At 54.4% G+C, this 17,996-nt stretch overlaps 1 protein-coding gene across 4 annotated transcripts in view; it reads left to right on the plus strand.

Moving 5' to 3' along the window:
• The first annotated feature begins 2,446 nt into the window (after positions 1–2,446).
• AP2A2 (adaptor related protein complex 2 subunit alpha 2) overlaps positions 2,447–17,996 on the plus strand; it is a 69,881-nt gene continuing 54,331 nt past the window's right edge. For 2 of the 4 annotated variants that reach the window (XM_043922749.1, XM_043922750.1), the window contains exon 1: positions 2,447–2,658. In XM_043922749.1, the coding sequence (XP_043778684.1) occupies positions 2,592–2,658 (67 nt within the window). In that variant the 5' untranslated portion in view covers positions 2,447–2,591. The remainder of the gene's footprint in view (positions 2,659–17,996) is intronic. The other 2 variants (XM_043922751.1, XM_043922752.1) reach the window with 1 other exon arrangement.

Consider the following 17,996-nt stretch of genomic DNA (forward strand, 5'->3'; position numbering starts at 1 on the left):
GGCAGACTCACGTGACCCAGATCACCGAGTGCCCCTTGGGATTGGTCTGCTCTCTCAGAATCCATCCTGCACACATTCTGCAGAGTTGTGCCGACAGACACTCAGCTTCCTGCAGTTCTCCTGGAGGCCAAGCCTCTGCATCGGGTGTGACTGTGTGTTGGGACCTCACTCTCCCAGGTCTCAGGGGATGGGGCTGGGCCAGGGGGCTTTGGGGGGAACTGACTTTTCTCCTAGAGTTACCTCTTCAAGGGATGTCATGACTGGGTCTTCAAGTGTGGGGACAACACTGTCTAATGAGGGGAAAAGGGCTGTGGAGGGTGACGGGGCTCCTGGAGAATAGGGCTTGGCATTGCCTGGGCTGCCCCACCCCCCACCCACCTTCTCTGGGCCCCAGCGGGGGAGGCCACAGGTTCACCTTCCGTGTCTCTTTCACAACAACCCGAATCTGCTGTGTGTGACTCTGGGCTGTTTAACTGCTACGAGAGAGGAGACGGCCACCACAGGCAGGTTCCCACCTTCCTGAGATGAGCAGTCAGGGGCTGGAGCTCATCTCTGTCCTCCAGGTGGTCTGGCTTCCTTCAAAGGCCCCACCCACCACAGAGTTCTTGAATTCCTCACGCCCTGCCTGCAGGCCAGGGGATGTGCTCAGTCCCTGGAGCCTGGCTGAGCAATCTTTCCTGGTGAGCACAGGGGGCCACGAGGGCCCAGGACACCACATCTTGTCCCCGAACACGCAGGGCTGCTTGGACCTCCAGCCCTGTCTGGGCCAGGATGCCAACCCCAGTTTTCTGGAAGGTTGTTGTCAGCAACCCCCTCCAGACATTATGGGAAGGAAACTGGGTCACTCGTAAAACTGACAGGCCCAGGTACAAGCAGGATCACTCTGGACACCACGGGCCCTGGCTCTGGGCTCCCCCACCTTTGTTTCTCCTTCAGAATGCAAGGGCCTCCCCCTCCCACCGGCCACGGAATGAGGAGGGCCTGGGAACCAGCACTGGCTGGTCCAGTTCACACAATCCAAGAAATGGAGCACTGCATGTTGCTGAAAGGTTAAGTGACCTGAAGGGCAGGTGAAGGCACGGCAGGAAGCAGGAGGCTGGGGTCTTTCTCATGGCCAGTGGCGTGTCTCATCAGTCTCTGGACACTGACCGCCCCCCGCCCCCCGCCCCCGCCTCAACCCCCCCACCCCACCAACATACACACTCATGTGTAGGGATCCCAGGAGGTGCTGGAAGCCCAGGGTCAGCACTGAGAGAGGTGTGATGCCTGTCCATCTCTAAGCCTGTCCTCCAAGAAGCCCCTCTACTGTGGGCTGAGTTTGCCATCTGTCCATGCCCCGCATGAGCCCCTGCAGCCTCTTGGCACTGCCCTGCCCTGTGAATGGCTGCCAGAGGTGGGTCATGTTCTCCTCGCCTGAGTCCCCTGGCCTAGCTGTGGTAAGGTTATCTCCTGGCCTGGGGAAGCAGGCCCTAGGGGGTCTCTCCTTCAGGAAGCCCTCTGCGGGCCCGCCCTTTGGAAGTTTTGGAAGGTGGTGAAATTGCTGCCTTATATGGATACGGGTCTCCACAGGTTCTGGCTTCCCCTAGGAGTCCCAAAGGACCAGAGCTTGGGTCCTTGGTCCACGGGAGGGAACCTGCCCCTTGTTCTCCTAGCCAGGGTCCATCAGGGGCCGGCCACTTACTGGGAAGTGAGCTGGGATGGGTCTGGGCTGTGGCATTGGAACCTCTCTCCAGACAGACACAGGTTACAGGGCCTGGATAACCCCAAACGAGGAAGGATCCTCTTCAAAGCCATCCCACTTCGTGAAGGAGAGCTTGGCAGGGCCACCTGCTCTCCAGACAAACTCCTGGGGGTCTCTGCCTGCTAAGGCCCCTGCAGTGCACGACGGGTGGGCCCTGGTCCTCACCTCCACCTCCTCAGGCTGCGGAGGTGCGTGGCGGCAACAGTGGCAAAAGGTGCGGTTGGTTACCAAGGAACTGAATTCAACAGTGAGCCCTGGTCCCCTGGTGCTGTCAAGGAGTGGGGGGAAGCCGTCTCTTCAGGGCTCAGTCTCCTCTGTAAAGAGATGGGCCGGCTCTGGACGGACGGGTGATGGACAGCTGGCCCCAGAGCTCTGGGTGGGGACAGGTTCCCCGCGGGAGGCCGGCGGCAAGCGCCCCCAGAGCCGGGCGGGGAGGGCGGTGAGAGGGGGCGGAGGCGGGGCGGCGGGATGGGGCGGCTGGCGGTGGGGGTTCCCGGCGGGGGTCGGGCGGTGAGGATTCTGCGCGGTGGAGCCGGGGGGAGCGAGTCGCGCGGCCGCGGAGGCCTGCGCTCTCTCGCCTCCGCCGGGCCCTCCCGCGGCGCAAGTCTCCCGGGGCCGCCGCCCGGCTGTGCGCGCCCGCTGCCGACGTGCTCGCCCCCGCGCCCCGGCCGCCGTCGGTCGCCGCGCGAGCGAGCGTGCGTGCGTGCGCGCGCGCGCGCGGCGGCCCCGACAGCGGTGCTGGAGCCTGAGGCGACTGGGCTGAGGCGGCTCCTCCCGGCTCCCGCTCCTGCGGCCCGCTGCCCTCTCCTTCGCAGGGCCCGCCAGCCCAGGCCGCTCCCCAGGCCCGAAGATGCCGGCCGTGTCGAAGGGGGACGGGATGCGGGGCCTGGCGGTCTTCATCTCGGATATCCGCAACTGTGAGTGGCTGGGCGCCGGACCGGCCTGCGGGGGGCGGGGGCGCAGGCCGGGGTGAAGGGCTGGCCGGCAGTGGCCTTCGGAGGCTGGGGTCCGGGGCGCGGACATGGAGGGCGAGCGTCCTGGGGTTGGGGCTGGGGTCGGGGCGCGGACCTGGCGGGCGGGGGTCCTGGGGTTCGGGGCTGGGGTCGGGGCGCGGACCTGGCGGGCAGGGGTCCTCGGGTTGGGGGTGGAGTCCGGGGCGCGGACTTGGAGGGCAGGGGTCCTGGGGTTGGGGGCTGGGGTCCCCGGCGCGGACTTGGAGGGCGGGGGTCCTGAAGTTGGGGCTAGGGTCCCGGCCGGGGGTCCTGGGATTGGGGCTGGGCTCCCGGGCGCAGACCTGGCGGGCGGGGGTCCTCGGGTTGGGGGTGGAGTCCGGGGCGCGGACTTGGAGGGCGGGGGGCCTGGGGTTGGGGTCCGGGGTGCGGGCAGCGTTCAGCACCCGCGCGAGGGGCCTGGCTCCGCTGAGGGGCTTCTGGCGAAGCCGCCCCTCCCCAGCATGATGTCACCCCGAGCCGTCTTTCTAGTAATGGAGCATTTAACCCAGCGTTTTCCAGAATAGTGTGCATTTTTCACTGGGAGTGGGAGTAGCGAAACCCGCGTCTTGCGGGGAAGCAGCTGCTTGGCCCGGGTCCTGGCGGCCTGTTAGGCCCTGATTAGAGTGACTCGTTCCCAGGGAATCGGCCCCGGGCGGTGGGGTGGGATGGCCTAGGGGAAATGCTGCTCTGCCCGCTGTCTTCGGTCAGGGACCGCGTTCTCAGCGACGTGTGCCCCTCACAGCGTGGAAAAATCCGCACGGAAAGGTGAACACGGCCGGAGGCGGGGGTGCACCGTTCCTCCACCATAACATTTAACTTTGGTGTGCAGAAACTCCTGTTGATTTTCAGGTAATGTTCCCTTCGTTTGGGCTTCCCTGTGGCTCAGATGGTAAAGAGTCTGCCTGTGGTGTGGGAGACCAGGGTTCGATTCCTGGGTCAGGAAGGTCCTCTGGCAAAGGAAATGGCAACCCACTCCACTGTTCTTGCCTGGAAAATCCAATGGGTGGAGGAGGCTGGCAGGCTACAGTCCATGGGGTGGCAAGGAGTTGGACACAACTGAGCGACTTCACTTTTCCTTTTATTTAATTAAGAAGTAAAACACACAAGACCAGTTTCTTGTCTGGCTTTAATTTTCATTTTTTACCCACCAGACATTTGTGGATTAGAGTGGTTGAGGTTCACTGTATATTTTTAAAAAATGCGTGTAACCACCTGCTGGTTTGTGCTGTTGTCCGGAGCCCTCCCTTGATCGCCTCACTTCCTTACACTGGGATGAAGGACCCAGACTGGGGAAGGTTCGATCTTCTTTTCCTTCCCCTTTTCTGCAAGAAATCCACGTGGAAACACATCCTGAGGTCTGCGCTTTTACAAGTAGGGCAGTATCCTTTTGTTCTCCTTTGCTGTGTAATGTGATTTTCTAGATAATAATATGCATAGTGGTAATGTGTCTTGTAAAGCTAAATGTGGGTGTGTTGCTGCTTCAGGAGACCCTTGGGCCAGGGCTCAGCTGCCTTAAATTAACCTTGACATCTGTCCTTTCTTTGTGGAAGAAAATTGCTTTGGGCGGGTCATTGAGCTTGAAATCCCTTTTCTCAGTTTTGTAGACTAGTTCTCCTAACTAGATGTGTTCTGTGCTGGGTCTGCCACAGCGTGAGATTTTGGCTTGTCGACTGAGTATAGACAGACTTTCTCCACCTCTGCCCTGTGGCATTTGAGACTGATCACTTGTGTGACTCTCTCCTGTGGCCTCTACCTTCTAAATGCTTCAGTTGTGACAACCAGAAATGTTTCCAGCTGTTGCTCTGGGGGGCATCCCCACTCTGGGCCCTGAGCAACTGGTGTGGAGCAGTGAATTAGACAGTGTCTTCAGTGAAGGAGCTGCTGTAAGAAGTGCCTAATCCTTCGGAGGGCCAGGGGTGGGCTCAGGCCTCTGTTTAACGTGGCCCTCTCCTCAAAACCAGCTTTCCCACCGCACCTTGCTACCCCTCATCAGCCTCGAGGCTGTCCTCTCCTGTCAGGACAGCGTGGGCAGTTCGTGGCTCTCTGTCCCCGCCCTGCCCCGCCCTGGAAGCCCCACAGGGTGGGGGCCACACGCCGTGTCCGTGTGGGACGGTCACCCAGTAGCTGAGTAGGCGAGTGCAGAGCTCTCCCCTGGGAGTGATCCGGGGCCTGTTCTGGCCAGGCCCGGTGAACCATGGGCACAGCAGGGAGGAGGAGGAGGTCCGACCTGAGAGCCTGCCGCCTGGTCAGAGCTGCTCTGAGCTTGAGCCCTCGGTGGCAGGTGAGGGGTCCCCGTTTCCTCTGCTTGTGGCTCTGCTTTCCTGTCATGAGAGTGACCCCTGTGCAGAGAGGGTACCTGGACCCACAGCCGCAGAGCTCCATCTCCCCTGCAGACACGGACAGTGGGTGTGTAGCTGAAGTATCTCTGAAGTGTTTCAGCTCTAAAATTGTGGCTTCCTTTACCTTTCTGCATGATGTGGTCTCTTAAATGTCCCCCTTTAGGATCACAATAAACTGTGGAAAATTCTGAAAGAGATTGGGAATACCAGACCACCTGACCTGCCTCTTGAGAAACCTGTATGCAGGTCAGGAAGCAACAGTTAGAACTGGACATGGAACAACAGACTGGTTCCAAATTGGGAAAGGAGTACATCAAGGCTGTATATTGTCACCCTGCTTATTTAACTTATAGCAGAGTACATCACGAGAAACGCTGGGCTGGAGGAAGCACAAGCTGGAATCAAGATTGCGGGGAGAAATATCAATAATCTCAGATATGCAGATGACACCACCCTTATGGCAGAAAGTGAGGAAGAACTAAAGAGCTTCTTGATGAAAGAGGAGAGTGAAAAAGTTGGCTTAAAGCTCAACGTTCAGGAAACTAAGATCATGGCATCCGGTCCCATCACTTCATGGCAAATAGATAGGGAAACAGTGGACACAGTGGCTGACTTTATTTTTCTGGGTTCCAAAATCACTGCAGATGGTGATTGCAGCCATGAAATTAAAAGACGCTTGCTCCTTGGAAGGAAAGTTATGACCAACCCAGACAGCATAATAAAAAGCAGGGACATTACTTTGCCAACAAAGGTCCGTCTAGTCAAGGCTATGGTTTTTCCAGTGGTCATGTATGGATGTGAGGGTTGGACTATAAGGAAGGCTGAGTGCCGAAGAATTGATGCTTTTGAACTGTGGTGTTGGAGAAGACTCTTGAGAGTCCCTTGGACGGCAAGGAGATCCAACCAGTCCATCCTAAAGGAGGTCAGTCCTGGGTGTTCTTTGGAAGGACTGATGTTGAAGCTGAAATTCCAATACTTTGGCCACCTGATGCGAAGAGTTGACTCACTGGAGAAGACCCTGATGCTGGGAAAGATTGAGGGCAGGAGGAGAAGGGGACGACAGAGGATGAGAAGGGTGGATGGCATCACCAACTCGATGGACATGGGTTTGGGTGGACTCCGGGAATTGGTGATGGACAGGGAGGCCTGGCGTGCTGCGGTTCATGGCGTTGCAGAGCCGGACACGACGGAGCCACTGAACTGAAGCGCGAGCTCTGCCTCAGGTGGCGGCTGGCTGCAAAATGCTGCCGGGCCTGAGCGGTGCCCGAGTCCTGGTGCTCCGTGTAGCTTTGTGGCTCAGGTAGCAAGCCAGCTCTGTGCCTCATACATTAACTTGGTCCTGTCTTACTGACTTCAGCCAGCTAAATTTGACTCAGTGAATTTGGTGTGTGGGAGTTCATGAACTGTTTCTCTCGATCGTTTTTAAATATGTTGTTAAAAACATTCTATTCCTTTTATTTAGTCCTAGTTGCAAAATAATTTCTTTATTCAGAAATAAATATGGAGTCATAGGAAGTTGCAAAGAAATGGGCAGGGAGGCCCCAGCATTCCTCAGCTGTCTCCCCCCTCTCATGACAGTATAGCTTCAACACCAAGAAACTGACGCTCGGGGTAGTCACATTTCTCAAGTGTTGTATGCAGGATGTATGTGCGTGTGCATGAGGGCGTGTGTGTATGTGTGTGTAGGTCTGTGTACTTTTTTTTGGCTGCACCACAAGGCTTGCGGACTCTTAGTTCCCCCATCAGGGCCCTCCGCAGTGAAAGCGAGGAGTCCTAACCACTGGACTGCCAGAGAAGTCCCAAGGTCTGTGTGCTTTCCTCAGGTACAGCTTCATGTAACCCCACCTCGGAGAAGATACAGAGCTGTTTCACCATCACAAAGCCCTCTTGTGCCACATCGTGTGGTCAGCCTCTGCCCCAGCCACTCCTGTGTTCTCCGTCTCTGCGTCACCTCTCAAGGATGCCGTGCAGTGTGTGACCTGCTGAGTGAGGCTGGCTTTTCTCACTGGCACAGTCCCTGGAGGGCCATCCATTCAGGCACTGAAGTCAAAAGGAAGGATCTGGGCCTTCGTTGGTGGTCCACTGGTTAAGACTCTGCCCTCCCAATGCAGGGGGCACGGGTTCTATCCCTGGTCAGGGACTAAGATCCCACAGGCTGCATGGAGTGGCCAAAACAACAAACAGCAAACAAAAGGAAAGAACTGCTGAAACTGGTAAAATAATGGCTATTTGCTGTTTATTTGGTTGTTTGGGAACTTTTGTTTGCTTTTGCACGTATGATAGTATCAGCGGAGGAGCTTTACGGATTGACTTGTTGATTCTAGAACATTGCTCCAGATGTAGAACCTGCTGAAAACGTCAGAACTGACTACAGAGTAACCAGGACCGTGCTGAGGGAGAGGAGCGATGAGACTTCATTCTTGTAGAACCCGCCATGTTGCCAGTGGCCGGGAAAATGCCATTTGCTCCTCCACGCACGCGGTGGTGGAAGCTAGGGCTGCACAGATGAGTGGAGACACTTCAGCGGTGCTTGGAGGCTTTTTATTTAATTCCTCCTGGCACTCACTCAGATGAAGGGATTCAAGTGGACAGATGTAATTAGCCATTTGGCCAAAAACAATTTCCGTGTTCTTGGAGAAAGCATGTGGTTTTCCTGCAGGCGCAGTGATTTAACTGAGGATGACTGGCCGTGCCCGTCCTGTGGTCACCACGGAGCTCGATTCCACGCTCCCCCCCCCCCCCCCCCCGTTTCTGTTGGTAATAACTTCGCTGAAACTGGGCACTCCTTTGAATTGTAGCATGACTAAAGTTTAAAAAATTTTACTTGTTTGTAAAATTTCATTTGTTATGAGTCATAAATTGGACATGAAAATTTAAATTCAGTGTAAAACTTCAATGTTAAAATGAAACATAGGGTTAGCACTTGATTTTCCTGGGTAGTAGTAAAGATCAGAATCAGGGATGGTCAGTCTGCATTTTAACTTTTTAAAGTTTTTTTAAGTAAGGTTCAGTTTAATCTTGTCTGTACATTTGAAAAATGCTGACTCTTTGAAAAAAGTGCTCTTGTTGCATATTTCCTTTTGCACTCTTATGCATAATTTATATTCCTTAGAAACTGATTTAGCAAGTTTGTGCCAAGGCTTGGGGACGGGACGGACCTCTAGGCTGGAAGAGGAAGGAAGTCTTTGGTCTGACCACGTTGCGGCTTCCAGGAAGTCCCTGTGTCCCCACTGTGTCCTCCTGGCTCCTCTCTGTTTCCTCTCTGAGATGTCGAGGTGCCCTGGTGAAAAGTGTATTCTCCAGCCAGATACTCAGCATTACCTCTCTTTCCTCTTAAAATGATTTTCACTCCATTCATTTATTTATTTTTTGGCAGTAACATGTGTCAGGATTTTATAGTTGTGAAGTTATTGGAAAGACCGTCTTTTGGGGATTAAGTGGCATTTCTTGGCTTTAAAAAAGTCAAACAGGGTCAGACCCAAGGGTAAGGTTCAGGAGTGCAGTGGGAAGAGGCACTTGGCCTTACTGTGAGCGGACCTAGGGGCTCTGGTGGGAGCTCTGAGCAGCAGGGCTCTCGTTCCTCGGATGTCACTTGCAGGTCTTGGGTGCGAGGTCAGCCTCCCTTAGTTCGGATTTCAAAGCTTCGGAGGCTCCAAGGAGGGAAAGTCTTTGTGAGTCTGTGGCAAACCTGTCTGGTTGCAGTGCTGCCGTGAAGCTCTAGGTGGTCCCCTCCCGGTGAACAGAACACGTGGGGGCCGTGGCCCCGGTCATGTGCTGGCTTTCTCCAAGAGGCTGAGCGGTTCTGAGTTCTGGACAGCATGGGCCTCAGGTTTCAGTTAAAGGGTAGCGTCTGGGCCTGTTGTGTGAAACACCGCTGGGGTTCTGAGCAGCTGACTATGAAGCTCCCAGCCCCAGAGGTGCTTGCAGACAACACATGGGAGGTGAGCTCCTGTCTACGTCTGCAGAGTTGGGGGACTAGGTAGACAGGGTGGAGGAGGTGGGTCCTTGCTCTGAGGGAGCCCCCAGGTTGGAGAGCGGGGGTCTGGGGAGGGGGCAGAGGGAGTAATAGAGGGTCACAGATGCTTGGCACCCAAAGCAGGGAGTGCGAGTCTGCCTGGGAGCACTGCGTGTTTGCCTGAGGCCCTGTGGAGCATCTTTTTCCCTCGAAGCCTGTCTGGTCCTTGCTCCCTACCCTGCTCTGTGTGAGGAAATGAAGGGAGCGTGTGCAGCAATGCGTCCCTCCCTCTGGTCGGCACTGGGCTTGGTGGACCCCACAGGGGGAGTTAGAGAGCCCGTGGCTTCTGTCAGCTCCCATGGGTGCAGCATGGAGGAAAGGGAAGTCACTTCACCATCAGCTTACCAAACGAATTGAGAGATACTCATTAGAAGAAAAAATGAGCAGTTTTCACTAGGTCACAGGATGTCTGAGGGGTCAGACCATAAAACTGGGCTCACTGATGCTGGCGTTGGCCTTCTTCAGAGTCTTCATGACTTTGGGATGAAAATTGACACGGGTGAGATGTCATGGAAAGCAATGTGAGTCGCTTGCCTAGGAGGAGAATTTCAGGCTGGCTTGCAGTGGGTGTTCGCTCGTGGTGGGGAGCTGGGGCTGTGTGCTGAGGTCAGCCCTTGCCCTCTGTGTGGAGGGAGGGCTGTGAGGGATGCCAGGATGCGTGGAATAGAGAACCTGTCGGGAGGAAGCGCCCGACTTAAAGCAATGCCTCGGAGGCCGACGTGGGTGTGGGGCCAACGTGCGGTGCCAGAAAGGGAAGAGGCAGGCTCTGCCTCGCCCGCGCAGCATGCCCTTGGGGTGCAGTCCCTGCTGGGCAACCCTGCCGTGCGCTCGAGGGCGGGGGCTCGGGCTGCTGGGGGAGCCGCTGGTGAGACGTGGGAGCGCACGGTGTGGGCTGGGCCAGCGGTCTGCCCTCGGCAGCTGTGTGCTCCAGGTTTAAGGAGGGCAGTGAGGTGCCCGCACTGGCCTGTGCTCCTTTCTGGCCGACGCCTCTTCCCCGGCTCACTCCTGGCCCTGGGCAGGGGGAGTGGCTGGCTGAGGATTGGACCTGCTCATTAAGGCAGGGGCGTCTGGCCAGTGTTTGGAGTCGGATCCTGATTCTGTCCCTTTTTCTTTCTCACTTTTGCAAATTGTGGCCCAAGACAGCTGGGAGTCTTCATTTTTCCTCAAATTTAAACCCAGTGAGGGAATCCCCCAGCAGTACAGTGGATAGAAAGAGCTTGGTGCTGTCACCGCTGATGGCCTGGGTTACATCCCTGGTCCGGGAACTCAGATCCTGCAAGTCATACAGCATAGGCAAAAAAAAAAAAAAGGAAAGTAAAACATCTACCCCCTCCCTCACTCTGTGAAACTTGAAGGGGTTTTGTGTTCACCCATCCTTGTATTTGAGGTGTTTCCTTTGTGTGATCCTTTCCACCTGCCCTCATCTGCAGGATTGCTTAAAAGTGTGAAGACCAAATCCAAATTGGGTTGCTTGGCTTCTGTTTTGCACTGCAGTGTCTTTTTTTCCCCTTTAAAGTCCCTTCTGATGGCAGCAGAAGGGTGTTGTGAGGATTAGGTGTTCAGTGTACTTAGAGCACCTTGAGCTCCTTAAGGTGGGGTCAGGCGCTGTGTGGGGATCCTGCTCTGCTTTTCCTAAGGTCGTCCTTCCTGTGGTGGGGTTGGGAGGGCAATTACGTGTTTGTGTTGCAGTTTAAACAGCACTGAAAAAGGGGACTGCATTGATACTGAATAGTCTTTTGAAGCACAGTGGGAAAAATAGAGCAATAAAATGAATATTTTGGAATACTTTTGGATTGCATTTATTGCTATTGAAAAACAGCTTTTTCTGGCCGGTTACTGTGAGGGGGGTGTGTCTTGTATGGTGCTACCCGACCAGAACCTTCTTCTGACCCTCGCTGTGCCTGTGAGAGCGGAGCCTCCGGTGATGCGGCGGGTGCTCGGTCGCAGTGCGGCCTGTGGTGGATGGAGGCTCGAATGCATCTGCAGGGCGCCTTCCGCGGGCCCCTGCCCTGGATGCACCCCTCACAGACTCAGGGGCTCTAGCACACGGCTTCCGGTCAGTCAGTTCCCCGTCCAGACTTCGGCTCTCACCGCTCACCTGCGGCCTGAGTCGTCTTCGTCTGGAGCAGCTCCCTGGCCTCCCTGGCTCGGGGGTGGAGCAGGACTGGAGGGCTGGCAGGTCTGTGCTGCTGAGTCCAGTTCCCGAGGCCTGGCCTTTCTGAGGCTGCCTTCCGTGGATGGGTTGTAGGTCCTGTGTCCACAGCCTCCTAGACTGTCTTGGGAAAGCTGGTCACAGAGGGACACGAGGTGCTGTTCTGTTGGGGCTGATGTTTGTCTGATGTGTGCTCTCCGATGCAGCGTTTACTGTAGATCTGACGTAAATCTGCTGTGTAAGTAGCCAAGAAGATACTGTTTTCATATTACATTCTTGTTTTGTAATAGTTTTGATACAACTCCAAGAGTGAAGGGTGTTTTAAAGGTGTGTATTTAAAAATTTATTTCTTTGTTTTTCTGGACTGTATTTTTTGACATAATTGTTCCATTCATTCGTTCATTTGAGAAATCTGTTGGTGCCCATTGCGTGCTGGGCATTATCTTAGGCATCGGGGATTCAGTGCGTAACCGAAGGGACACAGTCCCTGTTCTTTCAGAGACTTAAGTTCTGTGAGAGCAGACAGAACTGACGTCCGCGTTACTCTGTGTATCTGCTCTCACAGGAGTGCGCCTGGTCTCCTGTGCCTGCCCCACGCTTCAGGGAGCTCGGGGATCGGGGCTCTGTTTGGGTCTCCCCTCCCCAGGGAAGTGGTGAGGCTCCTCTCCACTCAGTCACCTGAGAGGTATCCTCTCAGTGACTGCTGTCTTCCATAGTCTGTTGTCCAGTGTCTGAAAACTATTGTTTCCTATATTTTGTTCAGGTTTTTATTGCCTGAAGTGGGAAGGTAGATCCTGACCCTGTTTATGGCAGTAGGTTTGGGAGAGATGTTGAGTGTGTGTTTGGATCCCAAGGCTGGAATTCGGAGGTGAGCGGACGGCGGCGTTGTGTGTAGGTGGCATGTTAAACCACGAGACTCGAATCTGAGCTGGAAGCTGATGGAAGGAGTGGCGATCGTCACAGAAGCTTTACCTCTGTTTACGCAGCTGATCTTCACGGTGATACTTCACAGCAGGTACTGAGGTGCTCCCTGTTTTCTGGAGAGAGGAGCGGAGGCAAAGGAGGCCCAGGCACTGCTCCTGAAATGGTCCCTGAGGACCCAGACCCAAGCAACTGGGGCTCCAGACCTCTCCTCTGCAGCGCGTTGCTGAGCCAACTCTCCAGGAGGATGGCCAGAGCTCCAGATGTGCTGCAGCCATCAGGCAACCTGGGCCAGGCAGGAGGGCTGGCCAGGGGGTCACAGGAGAGGACTGGGCAGGGGGCCTGATGGGCGGTTTCCAGAACAACTGGGAAACGGGAGTCTCCGCCTAGCTTTGCGGCAGAGAGGGGAGGGAGGAGGTGGAGACCCCGAAGGCTGCTCTGACATGGGCGTGCCCTTTTTGATTGGAAGCGGGCACAGCTGTGCCAAGCGGGCGCAGCCTGGCAGCAGGCGCTCGGCCTGCGTCTCCCAGAGCCTCAGTCCCTCCTGGAGACCGCCCACCTTTCTTCTCCTGCTCTCCTCCCCGCGCCCCCCAGCCAGTCCATCTCCAGACCTGGGTCTCCCTGACCGCTCCCTCAGGTCTCCCGGGGCACCTCAGGTTTAGGAGGACATCCGTAGACTCATGGGGTCCTAGGATTGGGGTGTGAGTGTCTTTGGGAGCATTCTGCCTATCACGATTGGGTCAAGAGTGCTTTTTTAAGATTAATTCATTTGTTCAGCAAATTCCTGGGTGCATATTTCATACATTGAACAGAAAAACCGACCAAGAGTGCCCTCGTGTGGCTTATATCCCAGTGAGGTAGACATAAAATAAGTACGTTTAAAATACACTGCATTGTATTCAGTGTTGGGGCTTCCCAGGTGGCTCAGTGGTAAAGAATTCACCTGCCAATGCAGGAGACACAGGAGTTTGATCCCTGGGTCAGGAAGATCCCCTGGAGAAGAAAATGGTCCACTCCACTCTTCTTGCCTGGGAAATCCCATGGACAGAGGAGCCTGGTGGGCTATAGTCCCTGGGGTCACAGAGTCAGACACGATTTAGTGACAGAACACGTGTGCACACATACTGTGTTGAGGGGAATGTAGGGGAAAATAGAAGGGGCTTGCGGTGTGGGTCGGGAGGCTGGGGGTCAGGTTCCTTGGAATGCTGGTGGGTGGGTGGGTAGGCCGCTGTGCCTGCTCTTCAGAGCCGGAGGAGGGTGGGGGTGCGTGGCGGGATCTTGTAGCTGAGCCAGGGCAGGTGAGCAGAGGAAGGACTTGGCTTTGGGGAGACAGGAGGGAAGACGGTTAGGAGCCTCTGGGCCAGGTGAGAAAGGTGAGGACCCCTAGGGGGTGGGGAGGTAGACCAGGAATGACAGGCCAGGGCAGAAGGGGAGCTGTTTTGCCAGCAAGTGCTCCGATGGAGGAGGCGGGTCAGGCGCGGTTTACCTGATGGGTGGGGACTGGCTGGGATGGGGTGAGGGCCGAGAGGGGCAGAGAGTGGGTCGTAGTGCCTGGGCAGGGCGGTGGGGCTCAGAATTTGCTCGCCTGATCTAGTTGCCCACTAGAGCTGCGAGGATGGGGGTCCCTGCTTTGGAGCGTGGGGAGTGTGACTGTTGGAGCAGCGACTCTGGGGGACCAGATCTTCTAAGGCGCCATAGTTAGGGTTGTGGGGGTCATTCATCCTGTATGGCGGGGAGGGAGTAGTGTCATAGTAGGTATTTGGGTGGATCTTCCCAATTATATTAATTTTTGCTAGTTACTTGTCCCTAAATAAATGTTTAAAGAAATGAAAAACAAAATCAAGGATATAGTTTAAGAAAGGGTTAGTCACTCATTTGTGTCTTGACTCTTATTGACCCCATGGACTGTAGCCCGCCAGGTTCCTCTGTCCATGGAATTCTCCAGGCAAGCATACTGGAGTGGGTTGCCATCCCATTAAATTATAAAATAGTTGACCCTCACCCCATTCCCTCATTCCTAAACTTAAGTCAGTTATTTTCATTTCACATTTACTTAAAAAATGTGATTACTTATTCTAAATTATATGCTAAATTGCGTATCAGTCATGGGTGTTTTTCTCCATTTGGCCATTATTTATTGACTTCTTACTGTGGAAGATGAGGAGTTAGCTTACCTAAGCTTTCCTTTTCCCATGCTCTGATGTGTCTCAGTTTTTTTTTTTTTTTTCATTTATTTTATTAGTTGGAGGCTAATTACTTTACAATATTGTAGTGGTTTTTGCCATACATTGACATGAATCAGCCATGGATTTACATGTGTTCCCCATCCTGATCCCCGCCTCCCACCTCCTTCCCCATCCCATCCCTCTGAATCTTCCCAGTGCACCAGCCCTGATCACTTGTCTCATACATCCAACCTGGGCTGGCGATTTGTTTCACACTTGATAGTATACATGTTTCAATGCTGTTCTCTCAGATCATCCCACCCTCGCCTTCTCCCACAGAGTCCCAAAGTCTGTTCTATACATCTCTGTCTCTTTTTCTGTCCTGCATATAGGGTTATCATTACCATCTTTTAAAATTCCATATATATGCGTTAGTATACTGGATTGGTGTTTATCTTTCTGGCTTACTTCACTCTGTATAATGGGCTCCAGTTTCATCCATCTTACTAGAACTGATTCAAATGTATTCTTTTTAATGGCTGAGTAATATTCCATTGTGTATATGTACCATAGCTTCCTTATCCATTCGTCTGCTGATGGGCATCTAGGTTGCTATGGTTTTTAATTTAATTCATCTATAGCGTTTAATTACTGTATGAAAATATTATTCTTAGCTGAGAATGATAATGGTTTGACTCCTCAGAAAGCATTTATTTATTTTATTTGTTCTTGGCTCTGCGGGGCCTTTGTTGCTGCACGCAGCTCTCACTGCAGTGGCTTCTCTGCTTGAGGAGCACAGGCTCTCGGTGCACAGGCTCAGCAGTCGGGGCTCGCAGACCGCGGCGCGGGCTCAGGAGTCGGGGCTCGCAGACCGCGGCGCGGGCTCAGGAGTCGGGGCTCAGGGGCCAGGGCTCGCAGACCGCGGCGCGGGCTCAGGAGTCGGGGCTCAGGGGCCAGGGCTCGCAGACCGCGGCACGGGCTCAGGAGTCGGGGCTCGCAGACCGCGGCGCGGGCTCAGGAGTCGGGGCTCAGGGGCCAGGGCTCGCAGACCGCGGCGCGGGCTCAGGAGTCGGGCCTCAGGGGCCAGGGCTCGCAGACCGCGGCGCGGGCTCAGGAGTCGGGGCTCGCAGACCGCGGCGCGGGCTCAGGAGTCGGGGCTCAGGAGTCGGGGCTCGCAGACCGCGGCGCGGGCTCAGGAGTCGGGGCTCAGGGGCCGGGCTCGCAGACCGCGGCGCGGGCTCAGGAGTCGGGGCTCAGGAGTCGGGGCTCAGGGGCCGGGCTTGCAGACCGCGGCGCGGGCTCAGCAGTCGGGGCTCAGCAGTCGGGGCTCGCAGACCGCGGCGCGGGCTCAGGAGTCGGGGCTTGCCGGCCTGGCGCGGGCTCAGCACCTGTGCTGTGGGCTTAGCTGCTCCGCAGCATCTGGAGTCTTCCTGGACCAGAGATTGAACTCTTGTTCTCTGCTTTGGCAGGCAGATTCTTACCCAGTGTACCACCAAAGAAGTTCTGTTTTTGTTTTATAAATAAGTTCATTTGTATTATTTTAGATTCCACATATAAGTGATATCACATGATATTTTTCTTTTTCTGTTTGACTTCACTTAGTATGATAATCTCAGTCTATTCATGTTGCTGCAAATGGCATTAGCTCACTCTTTTTATGACTGAGTAGTATGTGTGTATGTATATACATACTTATACAGCATATTCATAAAGAATGTACCTTACGCATGCGTGTGTGTGTGTATCTATATATATGTATGTGAATATACCATACTCAGGGCTTCCCTGCTGGCTCAGCTGGTAAAGATCCGCCTGCAATGCGGGAGACCTGGATTCGATCCCTGGGTTGGGAAGATCCCCTGGAGAAGGGAAAGGCCCCCCACTCCAGTATTCTGGCCTGGAGAATTCCATGGACTGTATAGTCCATGTGGTCACAAAGAGTCGGACACGACTGAGCGACTTTCACTTCACTTCACTTCCATGCCATATTCATAAAGAATGTATATATTCTTTATCTAGTCATCTGTCAGTGAATACTTAGGTTGCTTCCATGTCTTGGCTGTTGCACATAATGCTGCTGTGGACATTTGGGGTGCATGTATCTTTTTGAATTGGAGTTTTTCTGGGTGTGTGTCCAGGACTGGGCTTGCCAGATCATGTAGTAACTGTTTTCCATGGGTGCTGCACCAGTTTCCTTTCCCATCAACAGTGGACGAGAGTTCCCTTTCCTGCACATTTTGAGGGCTTTCTCTCTTTTTTAAATTGAAGTACAGTTGATGTACAATGCTGTGTTAGTTTCAGGTGTATAGCACAGTGATTCAGTTATACATACATGTCTATCTATTTTTAAAGGCTTCTTTTCCCTTATCAGTCATTACAAAACATTGAGTCGAGTTTGCTGGGCTGTGCAGTAGGTCCTTCTTAGTTGTCCACTTTATGTATAGCAGTGTGTGCACATTAATCCCAGACTCCTGGTTGACCCTTCCCTTCTTAGTTGTCCACTTTATGTATAGCAGTGTGTACACGTTAACCCCAGACTCCTGGTTGACCCCTTCTTAGTTGTCCACTTTATGTATATATAGCAGTGTGTGCACATTAACCCCAGACTCCTGGTTGACCCCTTCTTAGTTGTCCACTTTATGTATATATAGCAGTGTGTGCACATTAACCCCAGACTCCTGGTTGACCCCTCCCTTCTTAGTTATCCACTTTATGTATAGCACTGTGTGCACATTAACCCCAGACTCCTGGTTGACCCTTCCCTTCCCCTCGAGGGCTTTTTTCTTATCGGAGTGCTGCTTTGTTGCTGGCATCTGGTTCTTGAAGGTGTATTTTCTTCTATTTGTGTGAGAATATCTACTGTTTTGGGGTTTCCTCCTCTGCGTTGCCCCTTTGGTCTGAATTCTTTTTCTGTAGGTTTGTGTCTGTCCGTCTCTGGCTTGTGCTGTGAGATGGTCCGGGATGCCTCGTGGTCAGTGTCTGGCCATCACATGGACCAGTGATGGCCAGCACCGGTAGGGCTCCGGCAGAGGCCCCGCTGTGGGCCAAGGGGTGAGGGGTGAGGGGTGAGGGTCTCTCTCTCATGAGGGAAGCCGTGTCAGTCGTCTTCTCTGTCTTGGTCAGAGAAGTTCCGGCTCCCTTCCTGCTCGGCGGGCGGGCGGGCGTGGGGAGCCGGTTGCGGCTGGTTGTTCTGGGCAGGGGCGTCTCACTGCTCTGGGGTCTGTCACTCAGCTGTGCTTTCCTCAGCCTCCCTCCAGCGCGTGGTGGTGTCACCAGGCCTGCAGCTCTGTGCTCCTGCTTTTGTGGGGGGTAGCCTGTTGTCTTCTGCTGGGATTTAGGGGGGCCGGGCTGGGGGCGCGGCTGCTGCTCCCTGCGAATCTTCCACCCCGGCCCCCAGGGCCCCCGCCCCGAGGCACCTTCCGGTCCTGAGCCTGTCGAGCTCTCTGACGAAGACTGGATTCTCACTGGTCCTTCCTCCTGCGGGCGGCTGGAGTCCAGCTTGCTCTGTTAGACTGAGTCCATAACCATGGTCTCTTTCCAGCGTCCAGAATTGTGGTGGTATCCACTCTCATCATAATTTTCTCCTTTTAAATAAGCTTTGGACTAATTTTGTGTATTACACACACACAGACACACACACACACCATGCCGACCTTCGTGTATTACACACA

This window comes from Cervus elaphus, chromosome 2 (assembly GCF_910594005.1).
Source record: "Cervus elaphus chromosome 2, mCerEla1.1, whole genome shotgun sequence".
Lineage (NCBI taxonomy): Eukaryota > Metazoa > Chordata > Mammalia > Artiodactyla > Cervidae > Cervus > Cervus elaphus.